The 17,091-nt window shown below is 39.8% G+C and overlaps 1 protein-coding gene across 1 annotated transcript; it reads left to right on the top strand.

The window, feature by feature from the left end:
• The first annotated feature begins 1,106 nt into the window (after nt 1-1,106).
• On the top strand, nt 1,107-9,072 carry LOC108928059 (rab effector Noc2-like). The gene is made up of 5 exons (XM_029249488.1): nt 1,107-1,175; nt 7,026-7,136; nt 7,535-7,678; nt 8,160-8,289; nt 8,985-9,072. The coding sequence occupies exons 2-5, from the start codon at nt 7,060-7,062 to the stop codon at nt 9,015-9,017; spliced, it is 384 nt and encodes a 127-aa protein (XP_029105321.1). The 5' UTR covers nt 1,107-1,175; nt 7,026-7,059; the 3' UTR covers nt 9,018-9,072.
• Nucleotides 9,073-17,091: the final 8,019 nt, after the last annotated feature.

The following is a 17,091-nucleotide window of genomic DNA, read 5'->3' as shown; positions in this document are numbered from 1 at the left end:
TTCCATTTATCCTCCACTCCCATTTATCCTCCCTGGGTGTACCCTCTTGTTGCCTTGTGGTTTAATAAACCCTGTATTAAGGAATTCATGTGTGTCTTCATCTCCCCCATCCTCATCCATTGCCATGCTCGCTACATTGGTGTCAGAGGGTGTTACATTGGATGGGGGAAGACTACGAAGAGCAGGATCCAACAGTAGTTGAAGAGGGCGAGAGGCGGAGGAAAGAAAAGCCAGCTGGGGAAAGCGGTGGAACAATCCGAGACAAGGAAGCAGACTGGGACAGGCGGAGCCAAGGCTGAAGAGGCGACACGTCGCATGGTCGCTCGGGGCAGCCTCGGGGTACAGGACGTACCCCCGAAGACTGCGGAAGAGCACTGCGAGATGTCGCAGAGGGCAGGTGTTCAGGTTGAGAGCTGTCTTTTTGCACCCAGAGTTAGCAAAGCAACATAGCGGACCACCACGAGGTGCGAGCGATCAGGGGACAATTCCCTGAGGCCCCAGAGGACAGTGCGCTTTCCTGAAGATGATGGAAAGCAGCTGTGAGGCGTGGAGAAGTATAGCTAGCTATAATATATAATTGATTTTTGCATATACATTTAGCCTATGCGAAATCAAGCGTTTCAAATAGACAGGATAGCTCTTAATCTCTTTGTGTTTTTGAAGGAAGCAATCGAGATTTTTTTTTTTTTATTCCTATAGTTGATAGCATCCTGTTGTGCTGTATCTCATTTTCATGATTTATACATGGCAGAGTTGAAATGTACTCATTTGAAATTTACTTATCGAGTTGATTCATGTACTCCTTTTGTTTGTAATTGTTCGTGTTCTAAATTATGAATTAAAGTCGTTACCTAACTCACATATTCGGCTAATGTCGCCAATTAATCGCCACACCCCCCGAGCCTTAACGTGCCCTTAATTGTGTGACGTCACGCCACAATGGGCGGGGCTGTGTGTCTAGTGAAAGAGTCCGTTGCAGCGCAAGGATTGGCGTGCGGTTATGCCCTGTCTTGTGCAGTTTTTTTTTTCCCCCTTCCTTCCTTCCTTCCTTCCTTCTCCCCCCTCCCTTCCCAGTACAAATTGAGATTACACTTTGAAATCTAACAAAATATTCTCAGTTCGTCGTGTGAAGCAGGGCGGAGTGTGTGCGACGGTATACACGGCGGTTGTTACAGGTGGGTGCGAATTATGCAGAAAAAACGCCGCCGTGTGTGTAGACACGACTCCCGCGCCGCCTTTTTCTGGTAAAACAAGGTGAAGTCGACGAGTTCCCTCAGGGTGTGACAAGTAAAAGTTAACTTATGAGCGTATTACACTCATTAAACTCTAACTTGCACTGACTGTGCCTCGCGGCAGTAGAGTAGGCAGGTTCAAGCCAGGCGAGGCGCGAGGGCAGGAGGGACACAAACTTGGTACTGAATCCTCACCTCAGACTCAGTTCAGTATGACTATCACCACCCAGCGATGATTTCGCACACATACTTGTAGTACTTTATCAAAAAACTCATATTTTCTTCTTTTCTTTTGAAATAATTGAAGTCTCTGTGTGACGGGTTCCCCCCTGCTAACAGCCAGACTTAAGTATTAAAAGTAGTACTTGCTGCTTCTGAGGTAATTTTTAGTGAGGTTCAGTATTTATCTGCCTTATACAGGAACAGTTTGTTAAAATAACATTATTAATCTCTGTTCAGATGACTTGCAGCGTTAGATATTCAACTTTAATGTGATTTACTCCTGTCACTTTGCTTTACCATAGTATGGTATTTTTTACTGTATTAATTCCATGTATCTTGAGTGCTTGACCGAGAAGGATGCAGGAGTAGGATTTGAACTGGGAACTTTGAGCTGTAACCACTGTGCAACCTGTTGCTGTCAAATAACTAAGATGCTTTTCTTAAGCATCTCAATATGATGTCATCACACATATAACAAATTTGGAGTCACCTTTTTTTTAAGTTTACATTTTTTAGATGGGATTTTTATTTTTTTTGTTTTTGAATTTTCCCTCTGGTCTTTCCCTTTGTGGTTGCAGGGCTGCTGCAGTACTTGTCCTGTAGTACTTTTCCTCTCAGGGCTGCGTGTAAACAGACCACAGTTGTTTGTCCTACAGGGAACACGTGGCTGATTTCACTTTCTGCTATCTGGAGGGGGGCGAGTCAGCAGAAAAATGACCTCAGCAATCCGCTTTCCCAGAGAGCCTAGGTAACGGAAGGCAGTAGGGAGGAAGGAAGGGAGGGAGCGAGCGAGCGTTAACCCACCATATGGCTGTTTGCCCAGGGGCTGGGAGAGCTTTCTTGTCTTGCTGATGTGGGATCTGCGAGGTATTGCAGCAGTGAGGCAGCAGGCCTGGCAGTCTCCGGGGATCTCTTGTAGCTGGACAACTCCACAGCTTTGCTGAGATTGACCAGGTGACTTCCCATGTGTGTCTGCTTGTTTGTGTGATAGAGAAGTGCTGGAGGTGGACACCATAGCGAGCTTTACCTGTTGAGCAGATCCTTAGGCAGACTGCAGGTATCAGTGTATTAAGGTAGGGATTCTGATTTGAGTGTAAATGTTTGTTTTTCAGCAGTTCCTGCATTAATTTTTGCTAAGACATTGAAAGTAGCTAAAGAAGAATCTGTGGTGTTCTCATCTTAACTGTAATTTAAACAGGTTGTTTTTTTTAAAAAAAAAAATCTGTTGGAAAGGGGTTTGGAGCACTTTTTATGTTAACTTTTTGCTCAGTTTTACAAAAGCATCTGGTATTCCCTACCGACTTCAGTGATGTAATGCATTTTGGCAAATTTAAACTCTTAGTGTAATATGCCACAGTTGCAGCCATTTACTGTTTATTTCTAGCCTGACAATATGCTTCACTGTTTGCTGTATTTTTTTTTTTTTTTTTTTACTGTGTATTCAAAAAGTTTCATTATGCAGTGTACATGATACCAGTTATGCAGACATGGTTAAGAAAAGCTGTCAAATGTCTTGTCACCACATGCACAGATGCACAAATTCACATTGGATTTGTACTGACAAGGCACAGTGATGCCTTTCCTTGCTTTGCCACATCATCCTTTAAGGCTGTGAAGTGAGCAGTAATGGATGGCACCAGAGCATGTGACATGGAGCACTTTGCTCAGGGAGATAAACAATCTGGTTAAGGATCAAAAGATGGTTCCGTGATGAACCGTTATGTCGGCTTCATTTAGCCCAGCTAAGGTTAAAAGCTTCCATGTTATATTCTGACTTTAGTTATAGTTAGACCTTATTTCCACAGCAGTTCAAAAAAGAAAGCATTCATATAATTTCCTAACAGCATCATGTTGACACTGGAAAAAAGAATTGATTGCCATTCAAAATACGTGACCTTTTAACAGCAACTTCACTGTCACCTAATTCTGAATTATTCAGAATTAAGTTTTCCTGTATCTACTTCTGTAATATTTTGAATGTCTGTGTGTACACACATACATTTTCAGAATCATAGTAGAAATGAAATATCCAGAACATATGTAGTATGTGGCTATGCATTTTAATGTAAAGACCCCAGTTTAATTTTAATTGATCTTATTTTTATTAGGCAGTAAATATTGACAAATGTCATGTATTTTAAAATGGCTACATTACTAAACACAAAGACTTGTTTCTAATAAGTTATGTATACCAAAGAGCCTTATATTTAAAGGTAGCATCAAAATGGTTAAAGGAACTAACTATATTAATGTTTGAACAGCGTGACCACAGTCAACTTTTTAAATCCAGTCATTCACTGCTGATTGTTTAGGAACAGGATGTTTAAAGGGAATTTTTTAGTCGTGTGATCGGCTGCTGGAAAACTTCAGGCTGCCTGCAGGTCCCAAGCAACTTCTATTGTTCTTTTTCTTCCTTTTTTGAATTTTTTTTTTTTTTCAATCAGTCAGATTTATTGTACGATAACTGATAGTTGACTTGCTACAGGAGGTTCACAAGGTAAACGCTTGTCTCTTCATTCTGTGTATGTGCCGTGTGGTTAAGCCTTTCGAGGCTTATTGACTGAATAGAGTAAGATCAGTTTTTTTTATGGCTTAGAAAGCATTCTGTTTCCTCCCAAAGCTGCAGGTTTATGTTTAAGTCTTCAGTATGCTAACTGTAATTGGCATGAATAAGTAATCTCATATAAAATGACTTTTTGTCTTCCATGTACCAGATGACTTCAGATTTAGAATAAGCTGTTTGTTTTAATAACTGCTTCTCTAAGCAGCAATATGTGATAAAATGAATTCAATATTTTTAAAAGTATTCATGTAGGTAGCTCTAGTATTTGCATTCTGTCATTCTATTATAAATTATGTTTTTAGAGTTAATTTTGCTGGGACTTTTTGTATTCTCCGTTAGCTGTTTCTGTATCGAAATGCGGTGTATTTTTTTTCTTTTGCTACTGGTGCATGAATTTTACATCTTAATATTTCAGTAATATTCCACTTGTTAATTTGTAGATACAGAAAAAATTTCTTTGAAGTTCCTCATGTCTAGCTCAAAAATTGCAAAAGCTGTGTCCACCATAATTTAAATAGTTTCCTGTGCAAAGGAATTTTTTTGCTTATTAATTACCAGAATTATGAAAAAAAGCACATTTTGCAGTTTATAATCTAGTGATGATATACTGTTAGGTATAGGCTCAGCAAATGTTTCTGTAAACAGAATGAAGTCACTGACTATACAGAACCTAATAAATTTCTAAGGTTTACATTTATTTATTTAGTAGACGCTTTTCTCCAAAGCGACTTCCAATGAAACTCTATGTAGTGTTATTAGCCCTCACGCCTTATTCAGCATAATGTTTACATAAGGGACTGTTAATGAAGATTGTTCTGGCCTGAACACTCTACGAATAAGGACTGGGAGAGTTAGTTGGAAATGTCAGCTCAATTACATTATATATAAATACCTCACTGCCTAAATTTCTGTATACAGGCAATCCCTGGATTACGAACAAGTTCAGTGTCCTCAGTCTGTCTAAGTTGGGTTTTAACATGTCGGAGCAGTTGGGTATGGTGGATATCTGTTATCAGTTAGTCAAATGTTTGTCTTAGTATATTGTGTACCTTTTTATGCATAAAAAAACATTAAAGAAACGCTTGGAATACACTAAAACATGTAATATAACAATACAGTAATGATGATGATAATACAATGTAATGAATGCAACTACAGTATTTATAATAGAGAGATATGGAAAGAGATAATGAATGTTACTACTGTCATGATAAACAGGATACGGAGGAGGCTGGACCCAAGTGCAGGATCATTCTTTCAGAATCAAAGGCCTAAACGTGTTCTTGTGGTCGGGAACGGGCAAATGGTCGGTCGATAGGCGAACTGACACGAGTTAACTTCCGGTTAGTAAGGGGGTGATTTGTAACTGCGGGTTGTATGTAAGTCGGATGTTCGTAACGCGGGGGCTGCCTGTATCGACATGATAGTTGCTAGGTGTATCAGCCTCAATTAAAAATTGTTTTATCTTAACAATAATAAAAGTTGGTATTAAAGTAAATATCTCTATTTAACAATGTACAACTTCTGTGGCATGGATACTTTAAATATATTTTAGTATTTGCAAAATGGGAAGTCTTGCCAAAGTGAGTATGTGAAAATAAGAATCATAAAACCCTTTTTATGGTTATATGTACAAATTTCGGTTTGTAGTGCCACATGAGTGTTCTCTTATGGCTTTTATTAATAATCCTTGGAAAAATTATAGCTTTATATATTTGTAGCTTTATACTTTGGAGTACTTTTTCATTTTCAGTGCTTTCAGCCATAGAAAGCAACTGTACTCATTTCACAGTGAGTACAAAACATTTCATTTTATGACGCTGTACTGTTCATGTGTTCTCATCTACTGTATGTTAACATTGTTTATGTAGTTGCATTCACATTACTTTTTTTGTTACATACACCTCCATTACTGGTACTTGTTTTGAATGGCTTCAGAGTGGGAGATAGGCCTTCAAAAACAGACCCATCTGTGGTGCTGAGCTCATACAGCCAGGCAACAATAGAAAGGATGACTCACTGTTAGAGTGAAATTGTGGAAGAGGCAGCTGTTTTTACATGTATTATAAATGTTAAACGTTTCGAAAAAGGCATTGCACATTTGGATGGTCTTTTAATCGCCTTTATAAATCAGCATTGTTTGTAACAATAGAGGGTCTGCCATACCATGTATTGCAGATTGATACCGTAGTTCTGTGCACACACTGGAATACCCTGCTCCACCAAAGAAAACATGTCTAGTGTTTACACAAGACTGATGATGTTTGTTTCTTTTGAATATGGACCAAGTTTTTCCCCATATGGCATCCACAGGCACCATTGCCAAAAGAAATGGCACCATTTGAGTGGCACATTTATTGCCAAGCACGATGTAGACAATAGCACGTGCGGTGCAGCTATTGGTTGCCCAAGGCAGCAGACCCTGTATTCAAGCTGTTGCCAGAGACCAATTCTGAATGTGCTTTGTGGCAGGGGGACACCCAGGTTTACTGTTGCATACACTGTCAATTTAACCTGCTGGCAGCCACGCAATGCCTGAGGCGAAGGTGGGAACAGTGGGCTCATCTGACAGCCCTAACTGATGACACACCCCTAGTGCTGTTGGTTATGCCCGACGGTGCTCTGACACCAAGCTTGATTTGCAGGAGAGCCCTGTCATTACTGTCACACTGGCTCTTTCTTGTTTTTACTGCCAGACAAGGCAGAGACAAAACAATGTGACACATCACTGTGTGAAAATAATCTTATAGAATACATCTGAGTCCCACCTTCTACTGTATAAATGGATAAGTCATAGATGATGATTTTTGGAAGTGACTTACAACATTAAGATACTTATAGTAACTTTCCATTTTATACAGTTGGTTAATTTTTACTGTTTCATTTCAGGGTAGGTCCCTTGTTCAAGGGTACTACAGCAGGAGGTGGGCTTCAAGGGTCCTTTGAGCAGAAGATGGCAGCTGTAACCAATACACCCTCTGTTGTTCCAATAACATTAATTTCTTTAGGTGTTGTCAAAGCCCCACTTTGCTGTCAGTGGGGATGAGTGATGCCATGTTTGGGAGTGGAGCTGACCACTGGGTGTGTCCCAGTGACAGACAGCTGGCTCTCAGGGCCAAGTGAGTACAAGTCATGTCTTTCCCCTTCTTTGCTTCACAGTAGTTATCCATCCTCGGTCTCTTTATCAAGAATTAATTTTTGAAGATATATTCTATGAACTCAGACTTTGCCTGATATAAAATTTTCAGGTGATTGTAATTCTTAGCTTTTTATAGCTGAAGGCCTTCTGGGTTTCTTCAAAAGAACAAAGAGCTGTTCACTACATTTGGCACTGGTGGCTTGGGCAGGGGAGATGGATCAGAGCGAGGCACTTACTGCCTAAAGGGTACACGATCAGTTAAGAACTTCAGAATTCTTCACAAATCATAGGTTGCTTGTAAGTTTGTGACTTCTTTGAATTGGGACTGTAGGGACTTAGAAATGGCAGCTTCTGTGTTTGTCCATTGCGATTTTTGAGGTTGCAGACGGGCTGGTCCGTGCATACATTCCGCACAGAGCGGCAGAGGAGGAGCCAGACTCTGGATGCCAGGGAGCTGGACATCATTGTGGGGGTCATCCAGCGAGCAGAGCAGCTGGATCAGGCGGAGCAGCGCCGGATCGGGTATGAGCTCCACCAACGCCTGCCTGTCTGTGGCAATGCTCCTACAAGACCCAGGGCAGATGGGCAGCACTTAGAGCCTGCCAGTCCTGGACTATGCCAGTTCTGAGCACTGATTAAAAAGTAACAAAATAAGTCCTTTTCCAGTTGGCTGTTGCCAAGACTACCCCTATTATGCTATAATTTCTTACCATTAAACCTGGACTTTCAAAAGAAGTGTCTAGAGATGAATGGTATGATGAATCACTCAGTACTGAGTTTGTAATATTCTAGGCCTGTGAAAATAGCCAGATATGTGTGTATAGTTGAGAACCCACTTAATGATAGGGCTGGTAAAATTTTAATGTGAAACTTACTCGTACAATAAGCCTAATTTAAAAACAAAACAAAAAGGATGCTTGCAAAGGATCCACTGTTCGTTAAAAGTGCTGTCGTATTGAGCAGTGTCTTTCTGAAGGCTCATCCCTCTGCTGTTCCCCATCAGACGGCTTGTGGAACGCCTGGAGAACATGAGGAGGAGTGCAGTGGGCAACGGCCTCTCCCAGTGCCTGCTGTGTGGGGAGTTCCTGGGGCTGCTGGGCACATCGTCTGTCCTCTGTCAGGACTGCAGCAAGGTACTGCAGCATCCCTTCCATTTAGGACAGAGTTATTACAGCTGCTGGCTATGTGTGGGATACGATACAGTTTATTCCCATACAGTATTCTGCTCTGAAAGCAGTCAGAGCGCATTTGCAGGGTTAGAGATAAAGTAAATGACAGAACATCTTATATATGACATACGTGCATACAGTTGGTTTTAATTCAGGTGTAACGTCAATGAACTCTGGTTTACACTCTGCATAATATCCAGCAGTGATTTAGAAGTTTTGCAGGAGGTGTAGTGGTTAGAGATGCCACTGCTGACCCTGACTGACCCAGGTTTAAAGCTTGCCTGCTTTTGTCATACTTTTGATCAAAGTCCATACATTGAAATTATACAGCTAGGTAAATCATTAATAGTCAGCTAAATGAATGAATGTAAAATACAACTTAAAAAGGAATTCATTCCAGTATACAAAGGGGAGGAAGTTTTTCTTTAAATTACCTGCTTTGGATAAAAACATTGTAGGGACTGGAAGATTTGTTTTGTTTTCCTTTTTTTCCCCCTGAAATAGAAGTGTCATTTTACCACTAGCATCAATTAACCATATACTTTGACCCAGAGCTGCATTTTCTCTGTGGAGTGTGTTTGATCACAGGAAAGCAGCTGCGTGGTACAGTGTGCTCCTTTTGTCAACTTGCCTTGTCAAAACAATGTTTATTTCCACAGCTGACGGCTGCATCCCCAGCTCAGTCCTCTTAAGACATGGCAGAGATCCCTGGCACTTAGCTTTAATGAAATGAAGTGAGAGGAAATTAAAGGCAGGAGGAAACGGGTTTCTTTCTCCAAGAGGAAATGCAATGAAGAGAAAGCAAAGCATCTGCACGGAACTGCATAGTCTCAGTACAAATGTGGTCAAATGTCTTGGAGGAAGATAGCAAATGTTCTGATGACCTCTTCAACAGTAAATTTGAAGCAATCTAATGTTACCAGTGGAGATAGTTATTCTCCTCATATAAAATGTTCATTCCTGGAGTGTCATTACTCAAATTGTAGCTGTTTCTATGCACAAGTTATCTATAAGGAAGATAGTTTCTGTAATGCGAGTACATTTCTTGTCATCTTGTTTATTACCATGGGAGCCCTGATGAAAATGTTTTAGCTGTTGCTTTGTCATTCTGTAAATATATTGGAACACATTTGCTCAGGTCAGTTTTTTCTTTATCAAAGTGAGTTAATCGGTTGACTTCATGTAAAATCTAGCTTTAAATGAGAAGTAAATTGATCACATCTGCAGAAGTTTTTTATATATATATATATGTATATATGTCTCTCTCCAAGGAATGAGTTTGCTCCTCAGTTAAAAACTGAGAAACAACAAATTGTAAACACATAAGTCCCTGTAGGGCATGCTTGTCCATCCTTGCTGAACAGAAATATACTAGCTGATAATTTGTGCATTTACCTCTGACATTAAGTTGAGGGCTTAATGAAAAGTTGTGCTGTTGCTGGATCTTGACTAAAATAATGTTGTACACTGGACTTGGCCAACCTGCCTAATCGTTTTCTCAACTAGTGACGTTACTAGCAAACTTCCAGTTTTCACTCTTATCACAACCTTACCTAGTGAAAGTGTCCCATGACACACATTCCGTGTCCTGAGTGTATTGGTTACATACGGTTGTCTTCCATTTTGTAACTGCCTTATTTGCTGGGCTGTTTTTCACTGCTCATTTCTTTTAATAGACAATGTTTTCATAATCTCCATGACAGAGACATCACTTACACAGGAGTATACTGAGGCCCCTGCATCAGAATTAAGGCTTTATTTTTGCAGAACATTGATTCATACCTTTGGTGTATGGGAAGACATTTGAAAGTGTTTACAATCTGGCCTACAAGTGCTCAAGTGCTGTGCTCTTTGAGGTCAGTGCTGTACCACCAGAGGGCAGTAGACCACCAAAAACTGCACTCATTTCATGACATGCTACAAGTTAAGGCTTTGAAGCACCAGTGACGTTTGTTTTCCTGTGGACTGTGCTTGGCGTGTAGCCACCTGTCCCATCCCCAGTCTCTGGGGTGCAGGACCCAGATGGCTGGAGGTGAATCACAGGCGCTCTCCCCAGGTCACCACAAGTTGCAAGAGCGCGGTGCGGGACATATGGTGACCCTGTGTTCTGGGCTCTGATTTTGTTGATGAGAGGGAAGCCTGGATGCTGGAAATGAGGTATCATCTCTGGGGGGCCTATGGATACTCAAAGGGAAAATGACATCTGCTCTCACAAATTAAACTGTTGTAGTACTTTATGTGAACCTGGACATGAACCCAACAGTGTCTAGTGACTGCAGCGATGTTATAAATAGCTGTTTAAATTGACTTAAAAGACTTCTATCTAGAATGCCCAGGAGAGGTGGGCAGCCACTGGCATTTGGACCCCAGAGTTTTTATTTGGGACTTTTTTTGTTTTGTTTCCTCTCCTTTTAGTTGGGCATTTTTTTGTTTTGTTTCCTTCATAGTAAGTTGGCTTAATTATAGCATTAATAACTTGCGTAGTTTTTGTAGTAAGTTAATGTATAGCAAACCTTTTATTTGTATTAAGTCTCCTGATCCTTTGTTCAGTGCTTTGTCACTGGGTGAGATGAGCACTCTATAAAAAAACTGAATTGAACTTTATCTTACAAACATGTTCTGTATTACTACATTAATTTCTTCAGCACATACTATCAAGGTATTATGTTTCATGATTCACTTTTAAATTTAATTTTTTAGTGAACATTATAGCAGATCTGAGAGATGATTACTTATTCAATTGTAGATTTAGCTGCTCACCAAGGAAATGTTTGATTTTGTAAAACACAAAACCCCAGGTATCAGGTAGCTTTTGCAAAGGGAACATTATTTTGCTATCGTGGGTTACATAATGTGAAGTGCTGAACGTGAGTTGTTCTCTGCTGGACTGCTTTTCTTATATGTATCTTAATTTCAATGCGTCGTCATTGAACAATTTAGAATTAGCATGCCATTAGGATGAAGGATCCCTTCTTCACTTTGCCGCTTTTTAGGCGGTGCTGTGAGCCGACACGGCCCACTGCAGCTCTTGGTTTGAAAGCATTACTGCGGTGTGGTGCCTTTGTCACAGTGCATTGAAGAGGGGCACGTTTAGCTGGGAGCCACTTAACGGGAGGACCTGTTGTGAGATGACAGGGAATTCGGAGAAGGAGGTTCGGGGAAAGTCTTCATCACTGTATTTCTTCCCTGGCTAAAAAATGAAGAATGCTTCGGTAAAACCGTTATTACAAACTATGTCCTATTTTTTTTTTTTTTTTTTTTTTTTTCCCCCTTCCTGAAAGGTTATGCCCCTCTTTTAACAATATAATCAGCCATACATATTTGCTTGCGTTCATTAAATTTCAGATAAATTTGCTAAGATAAGTAATAGCTATAATATTAATCATTTGTGCCATATGTTTAATATTTCCTATTATACATTGAGTTCTTGTTTGTAAAATGGCTTTGTATTGCTGTTAAAAGCCATACTCTTTAGAGGTCAGAAATATATTAATTTGTTTGCTTAGACTTTTGTCATTTTTGTTTGTTCTGCACAGGGTTATCTATGTACAAAGTATGTATGAATCTAAGTAATAAATGGCCTGTTTTGGAAATCAGTTGTGTAATTGGTAATGTATAAATACAAAGTGTGTGTTCTATTATTGTATTTGGTTTGAGTTTTGTGTTGGTAAAGCAGTTATTCAAATATTTGGCCACGTATTTTGGTGGACTCTAGTTTACCACCACTGTGCAATTCATCATGTTAAGAGACTATTTTAAAAACAGATTAGTATCTGTGCACTATTAGTAAATGTTATAAATGAATGGGAGCTGTGGAGTCCTATACCTTATAGTGTTTTCACTGTTTTACCCGTCTGTCTTATCTCTTAGAAAGTGTGCACAAAGTGTGGAATCGAGACTGCGTGCAGCCAGAAGAGAACACAGTGGCTGTGCAAGATATGCAGTGAGCAGAGGGAGGTAAGCAGCATTTCTGTGCTTTCTAATACCAGGCAGTTTAACATGATTCCTGAATGTTTTTTTATGTAAGAAGTTCACTTCCATTGAAAACAGAGAGCCAATAGGTAAGTTTTGTCTGAATTTTTTTTTTTTTTTTTTTTTTTTTTTTTATATATAGACAGAAATGTTGTTATAGCATATTTGAATGCAACATGAAAATGATGGTATGAATTGCAGTGCTTTAAAGCTTTCAGCCAATAAAGTGACATTCCTTTCTGTGCAGTTGACTTTCTAGAGCCAGTTTAAACAAATGGCTAAAATAAGTAAGGTCAAATAAATCTTTAAATGATTCTATTCCCTGTTATTTCAGGAGTGTTGCAAGAATTCATACAATAGAATTTGAGTTATTGTCCATTTTAAATATTCAGATTTACCAATGTATTAAATTCTTATGTGTATCTGATATGCAAGTTACATAAGGCCAGATGTTTCTAGTTGCTTAATCCAAGATTACTAAAGTCCTTAACTTTCATTTCTGATGTAATTTATGCTCTTAATTGCAATCTATTTCCATCAGAAACCACTCATTTGAAAACCAAAATACCTGAAGCTCATTTCCAACTGATCTGGAACATCTTTTCATTTTAGAAGCAAATTTGTCATCTGGAAAATTATAATTGGTCATACTGTAAACTAATCCTCTTTTATTGCATGTTGAAGCAGTGGACATCTGGACCATGCTTATAATTTTGGCTCAGCAGTGGCTTTTAAAAACATTTATGTGCTGAAGATGGAAAGGTTAAATATCTATATTAAACAGAGCAACTTTGTATTGTTTATATATTATTTATGTATATATTAAAAACATCTCAGATGTGCTAGTTTGGACAAGAGTAACTGTAGTGGGTACAAGTTTTAAACAAACTTTATCCTATTTGCTATTTCTGCTTAAAGTAATGAAATGTGTTGGAATTTTAGAGAGTTTGGTGAGTCTAAGAGAAACAAAGCACAACTCAGACATACTCTCCACTTGGCTGTAGCCTTTCACATTTAAGGTTTTATTCATCTAACTCAGTATGAATAAATCATTTGTACAGACAGGTTGAAGCGCTGAGCCTTTAGCTCATCCTTTTTCACAAGGTATAGAAAGTGATAACCACAGAAGCACTTCGTTCTGAAATATCAATGAACAAGCTGCTTAAATGCAAATGTCAGCAGGCTGTATATCTCAAGACAAGCAATCCTAAAATTTAAACGGCATATAAAACAAGTGGAACAAAAAGAGTAAGTCCAGCAATATTTCTGTGTGGCATTGTAGGATGCACTGCGTCTTGTCTGCACTGAAACGCTCAAGACTTTTTAAATCTCTTATCCCTGGCGCAAAGCATACGGTCCAGTGCTAATTGTGATATCATTTTAAGGTTATGGCCCTCGAGTGCAACTTAATACCAATTTCTGTGCCATTTTTTACCTTTGGCATTTTATAAATAGGTGTTTTACTTTCTGACTCTTTAGGGAACCACTGTACTTGCTTTCAAACTAAATTTTGGACCTAGAGTTGCTTATTTAGTCAGTTAAATGTGACACTGAGCAAGACGGCGGCTTGCCATTACATCTACACACAGCTATTAGTTTGTGTGCCAGTGGTGTTGGACAAACTGACTCTGCTATGAGAATTGCGTGCCTGCATCTAACTCTTAGGAAGTGCACTTTTCTTTACTCTGATTCGTAAATTGCTTTTGGAGAAAAGTGTGTCCTTGTTACATCCACAGGGGATGTCCATTTTGTTTTCTCCTTTTTGCATTTCTCCTCCCCCTGACTTGGATTTGGAGTTGAGTTCAGTGCCAGTGCAGGAGAGCTCAATGTGATTGGCTAAACTGGAAATCTGGGATTTAGTTTTACTATTTGTTCATGAAATAACAAACCTTTATTTTGAGGGCCCTTTCCTTGTTTGCCTTAGTGTTACGTTGATATTTTTTGTTTGTGTCATGGGTATACTGCTTGTACAGCTGTTTGGTTGGTTGGTTGTTTTTTGTAGTTAGGAAAGTGACAGAAGACTTTGTTTTGGGTTTTGACCCCTTTTTGTTTCCAGGCTTTGAGCTAGAAAGTTGCTTGTCTTAAAGGGTTGGGTTAGTTGGGACCATTTCTTTGTTTTTGAATTTCTTGTTGGCTGTTAATTTTGTACACTTCTATTATTTGCTCTTTCTGAAGGACATTAATACACACTTCTGTTTGTTCACACTATTCGTTCTGTCAGTTTGTAACTCATAACTTGGTACAAAAGCTTTGTCACACTCTTCTACACCCCTAAATAACCTTGGGGTCGTAACACTGCAAAAATGAAAAGATGTAAATGTCAGTAACATCACAGCCCTCCGGGCTGGCAGGCAACAGCGTTGTTTTAGAGACTTGAACAGAGCAATGGGCTCCTTTCTGTCCAACTGAGCAGCTCATGGCAACCAGGCTAGAAGACAGCTCCTGCCTGTGGTGAGCGAAGATGCCTCATGCACAAGGTTGCGCATTCTGAGTCCCTCAGCAGGGGTATTTATAACCCTTTTTAAATAAGAATGCACAGTGAAGAACCCTGGTCCACACTGGAGCAGGGTGTGGACAAAACTTAAAGCACCACTTGCACCTGTTCCCTTGGGTGAAGATTTGGCACACGATGCAAATTGTATAGTAGCTCTATTTATGGACAAATACTCATGGTTTATAACAAGGAAAGGTTTGTAGCCTTGTAGCCACTCATCTTTTGGGTACAGTTGTCAAATCATCTGTGCTTAGGCCAGTTTTTCAGATTGTTCATTTGCTTATTTATTTATCAAATGGAATTCATCGTGTACTGTACCAGCAAGTGGAAAACACGAGTTAAGTCACAGCACGTAAGAAGGTTGCTATGATGCAGAGGCAGTAAGTGAATATGTTGAGCACATAGTCTTTGGCAGATGGGAAAACAATTATTATTATTTCTTTTCTGCTGACAATTTCATGCAAAGCAGTTAACTGGGTCACACCAAATATTCACCCATTTATTGAGCAGGGCCTTTAAATGGAGCATGTCTGGTTCAGTACCTTGTAACAGATACAGCAGCAGAGCCTTTCCTTTGCTGGGAAAAAAAAAACCGATAGTCTTCAGGGTGCAGGTGTCTGTGGTCCTACACAAAGCTATGCTGATGTTTGTTTTCAGTCCGTTCCCCCACTTATTTCATTTTGACGTAGAACTACCTCTTTCACCTCACTAGGTATGGTGGTAACTTGAGAATTGACCGTCACATAAAAATGCAACCCCCTCTCACTGCTACTGCTCGCAAATGAAGAGAGACAGAGGGATAGTGCATATACCGTTGGATAGAGGAAGGAACACCGCATCAGTCGAGATATGAACGACCGCTGCCGGTTGAGCCTGAGTGAGCTGGCAATGTTGTGAATCCGTCCCACATTAGGCTTCTTGAGTTGCCACGCGTTGCGTTAGATGTCACCACGTTTGAACCACATATCATAGCATTCACATCAGCACCTCGATTCGTAGCTAGAGAGCCGTGCTATTGGACGCATATCGCGCCAGCAGGAAAACCTAAATTTAGACCGACGTAGGGGGCCCGAAGGCGGATCATCGGATTAAAAGTTTCAAAGACGTCCAAGAAACACGACGCAAAGTACTATCGCGACCAACGAGTTGCACTTAGGGAGCAAGCCGAGGCCGATTGCATACAGAACCTTGTTTCATTTCTCGCACCACCCACACGTAGTTCTACGTAAAGACATGCAACATAGTAAAGCTATGCACCTGAAAATTATTTTTTTGAAATGAAAAGTGTGAAGCAGAAGTATGAATTTGTAGACCATCTTGAATCCGTGTGACTCATGAGTGATCGGTGGTTTTGACCGATCATTCTGAAGCATATACCTTCTGGACCGCAGTGAGTGTATGATTGCTTGTTGATTCTGCTCCTTCATGATGTTTGAAAAGGTGCGCTACAACCAGTGGCTGATGCTGTCAAGCTGGGGAAAAGGTCAGAGGATGGAAGGTGGTCAGAACAAAGATGTGTGTGCACCCATGTTTAGGTTGGATACACTTCATACCTCTCAGTTGCAGGGCTTCCCAAGGAACACTTGTGTAAATCTATTTCTTTTTATCATGGAGATCATACATGGTGCCTTTGCTTGCATCTTTCGTATACTTTTAAAAAAATTTTTTTTTCTTGTAATTGTGCAATTTACAAATGTGATTTAGTAAACTTTATAGTAATTTTTGAACATAAGCAAGTGTTTTGCCTTGTTCATGTTGGTCTGAAATGGAGACAAAACAGGTGTTTTAGAATATCAACTTTTTTGGTTACATATGTTTCCTTGCTTGCTTCATTGCTTATGAATCATGGTCATTGTTTTTGTTTTTCATTTATTATTTTTGTAGTCTTTGCTGTTTCATAAATATGCATTTGGAAAAAGGAAACTTGAATAATTTCAGAAAACAATGCTTGTACTAAAATTATGAAATAGGATTTCACTCTCCCCTCTGGAGTTGCTGGTTTATTTATATCAGTTTGCTGAGAATTACACTCACTTTTGTCAGATGCTATGGCCTATTGGCCCAGCAGTTGTTGAACAGCCATGTTTTTCAGCAGGGGCAAAACAGATCCTCACCTGTGCGCAGGCCTGTGCTTCATCTCCCTGACAGTTTCTGACAGTACGGCCATTGGCTTTCATTGTAGGTTATCGTTTTTGTTTCCGGAGGCTTCTGCTATCTCTCTGCTGCTCGTCCCTTCGAACCATCAGCCTGTCTCCTATTATGCTTTCATTAAATAAACCAGAAGAAATATCGATCAGGCA

This window comes from Scleropages formosus, chromosome 25 (genome assembly GCF_900964775.1).
Source record: "Scleropages formosus chromosome 25, fSclFor1.1, whole genome shotgun sequence".
Lineage (NCBI taxonomy): Eukaryota > Metazoa > Chordata > Actinopteri > Osteoglossiformes > Osteoglossidae > Scleropages > Scleropages formosus.
The sequence above is the reverse complement of the archived record's forward strand: the minus strand, read 5'-3'. Positions and strand labels throughout refer to the sequence as shown.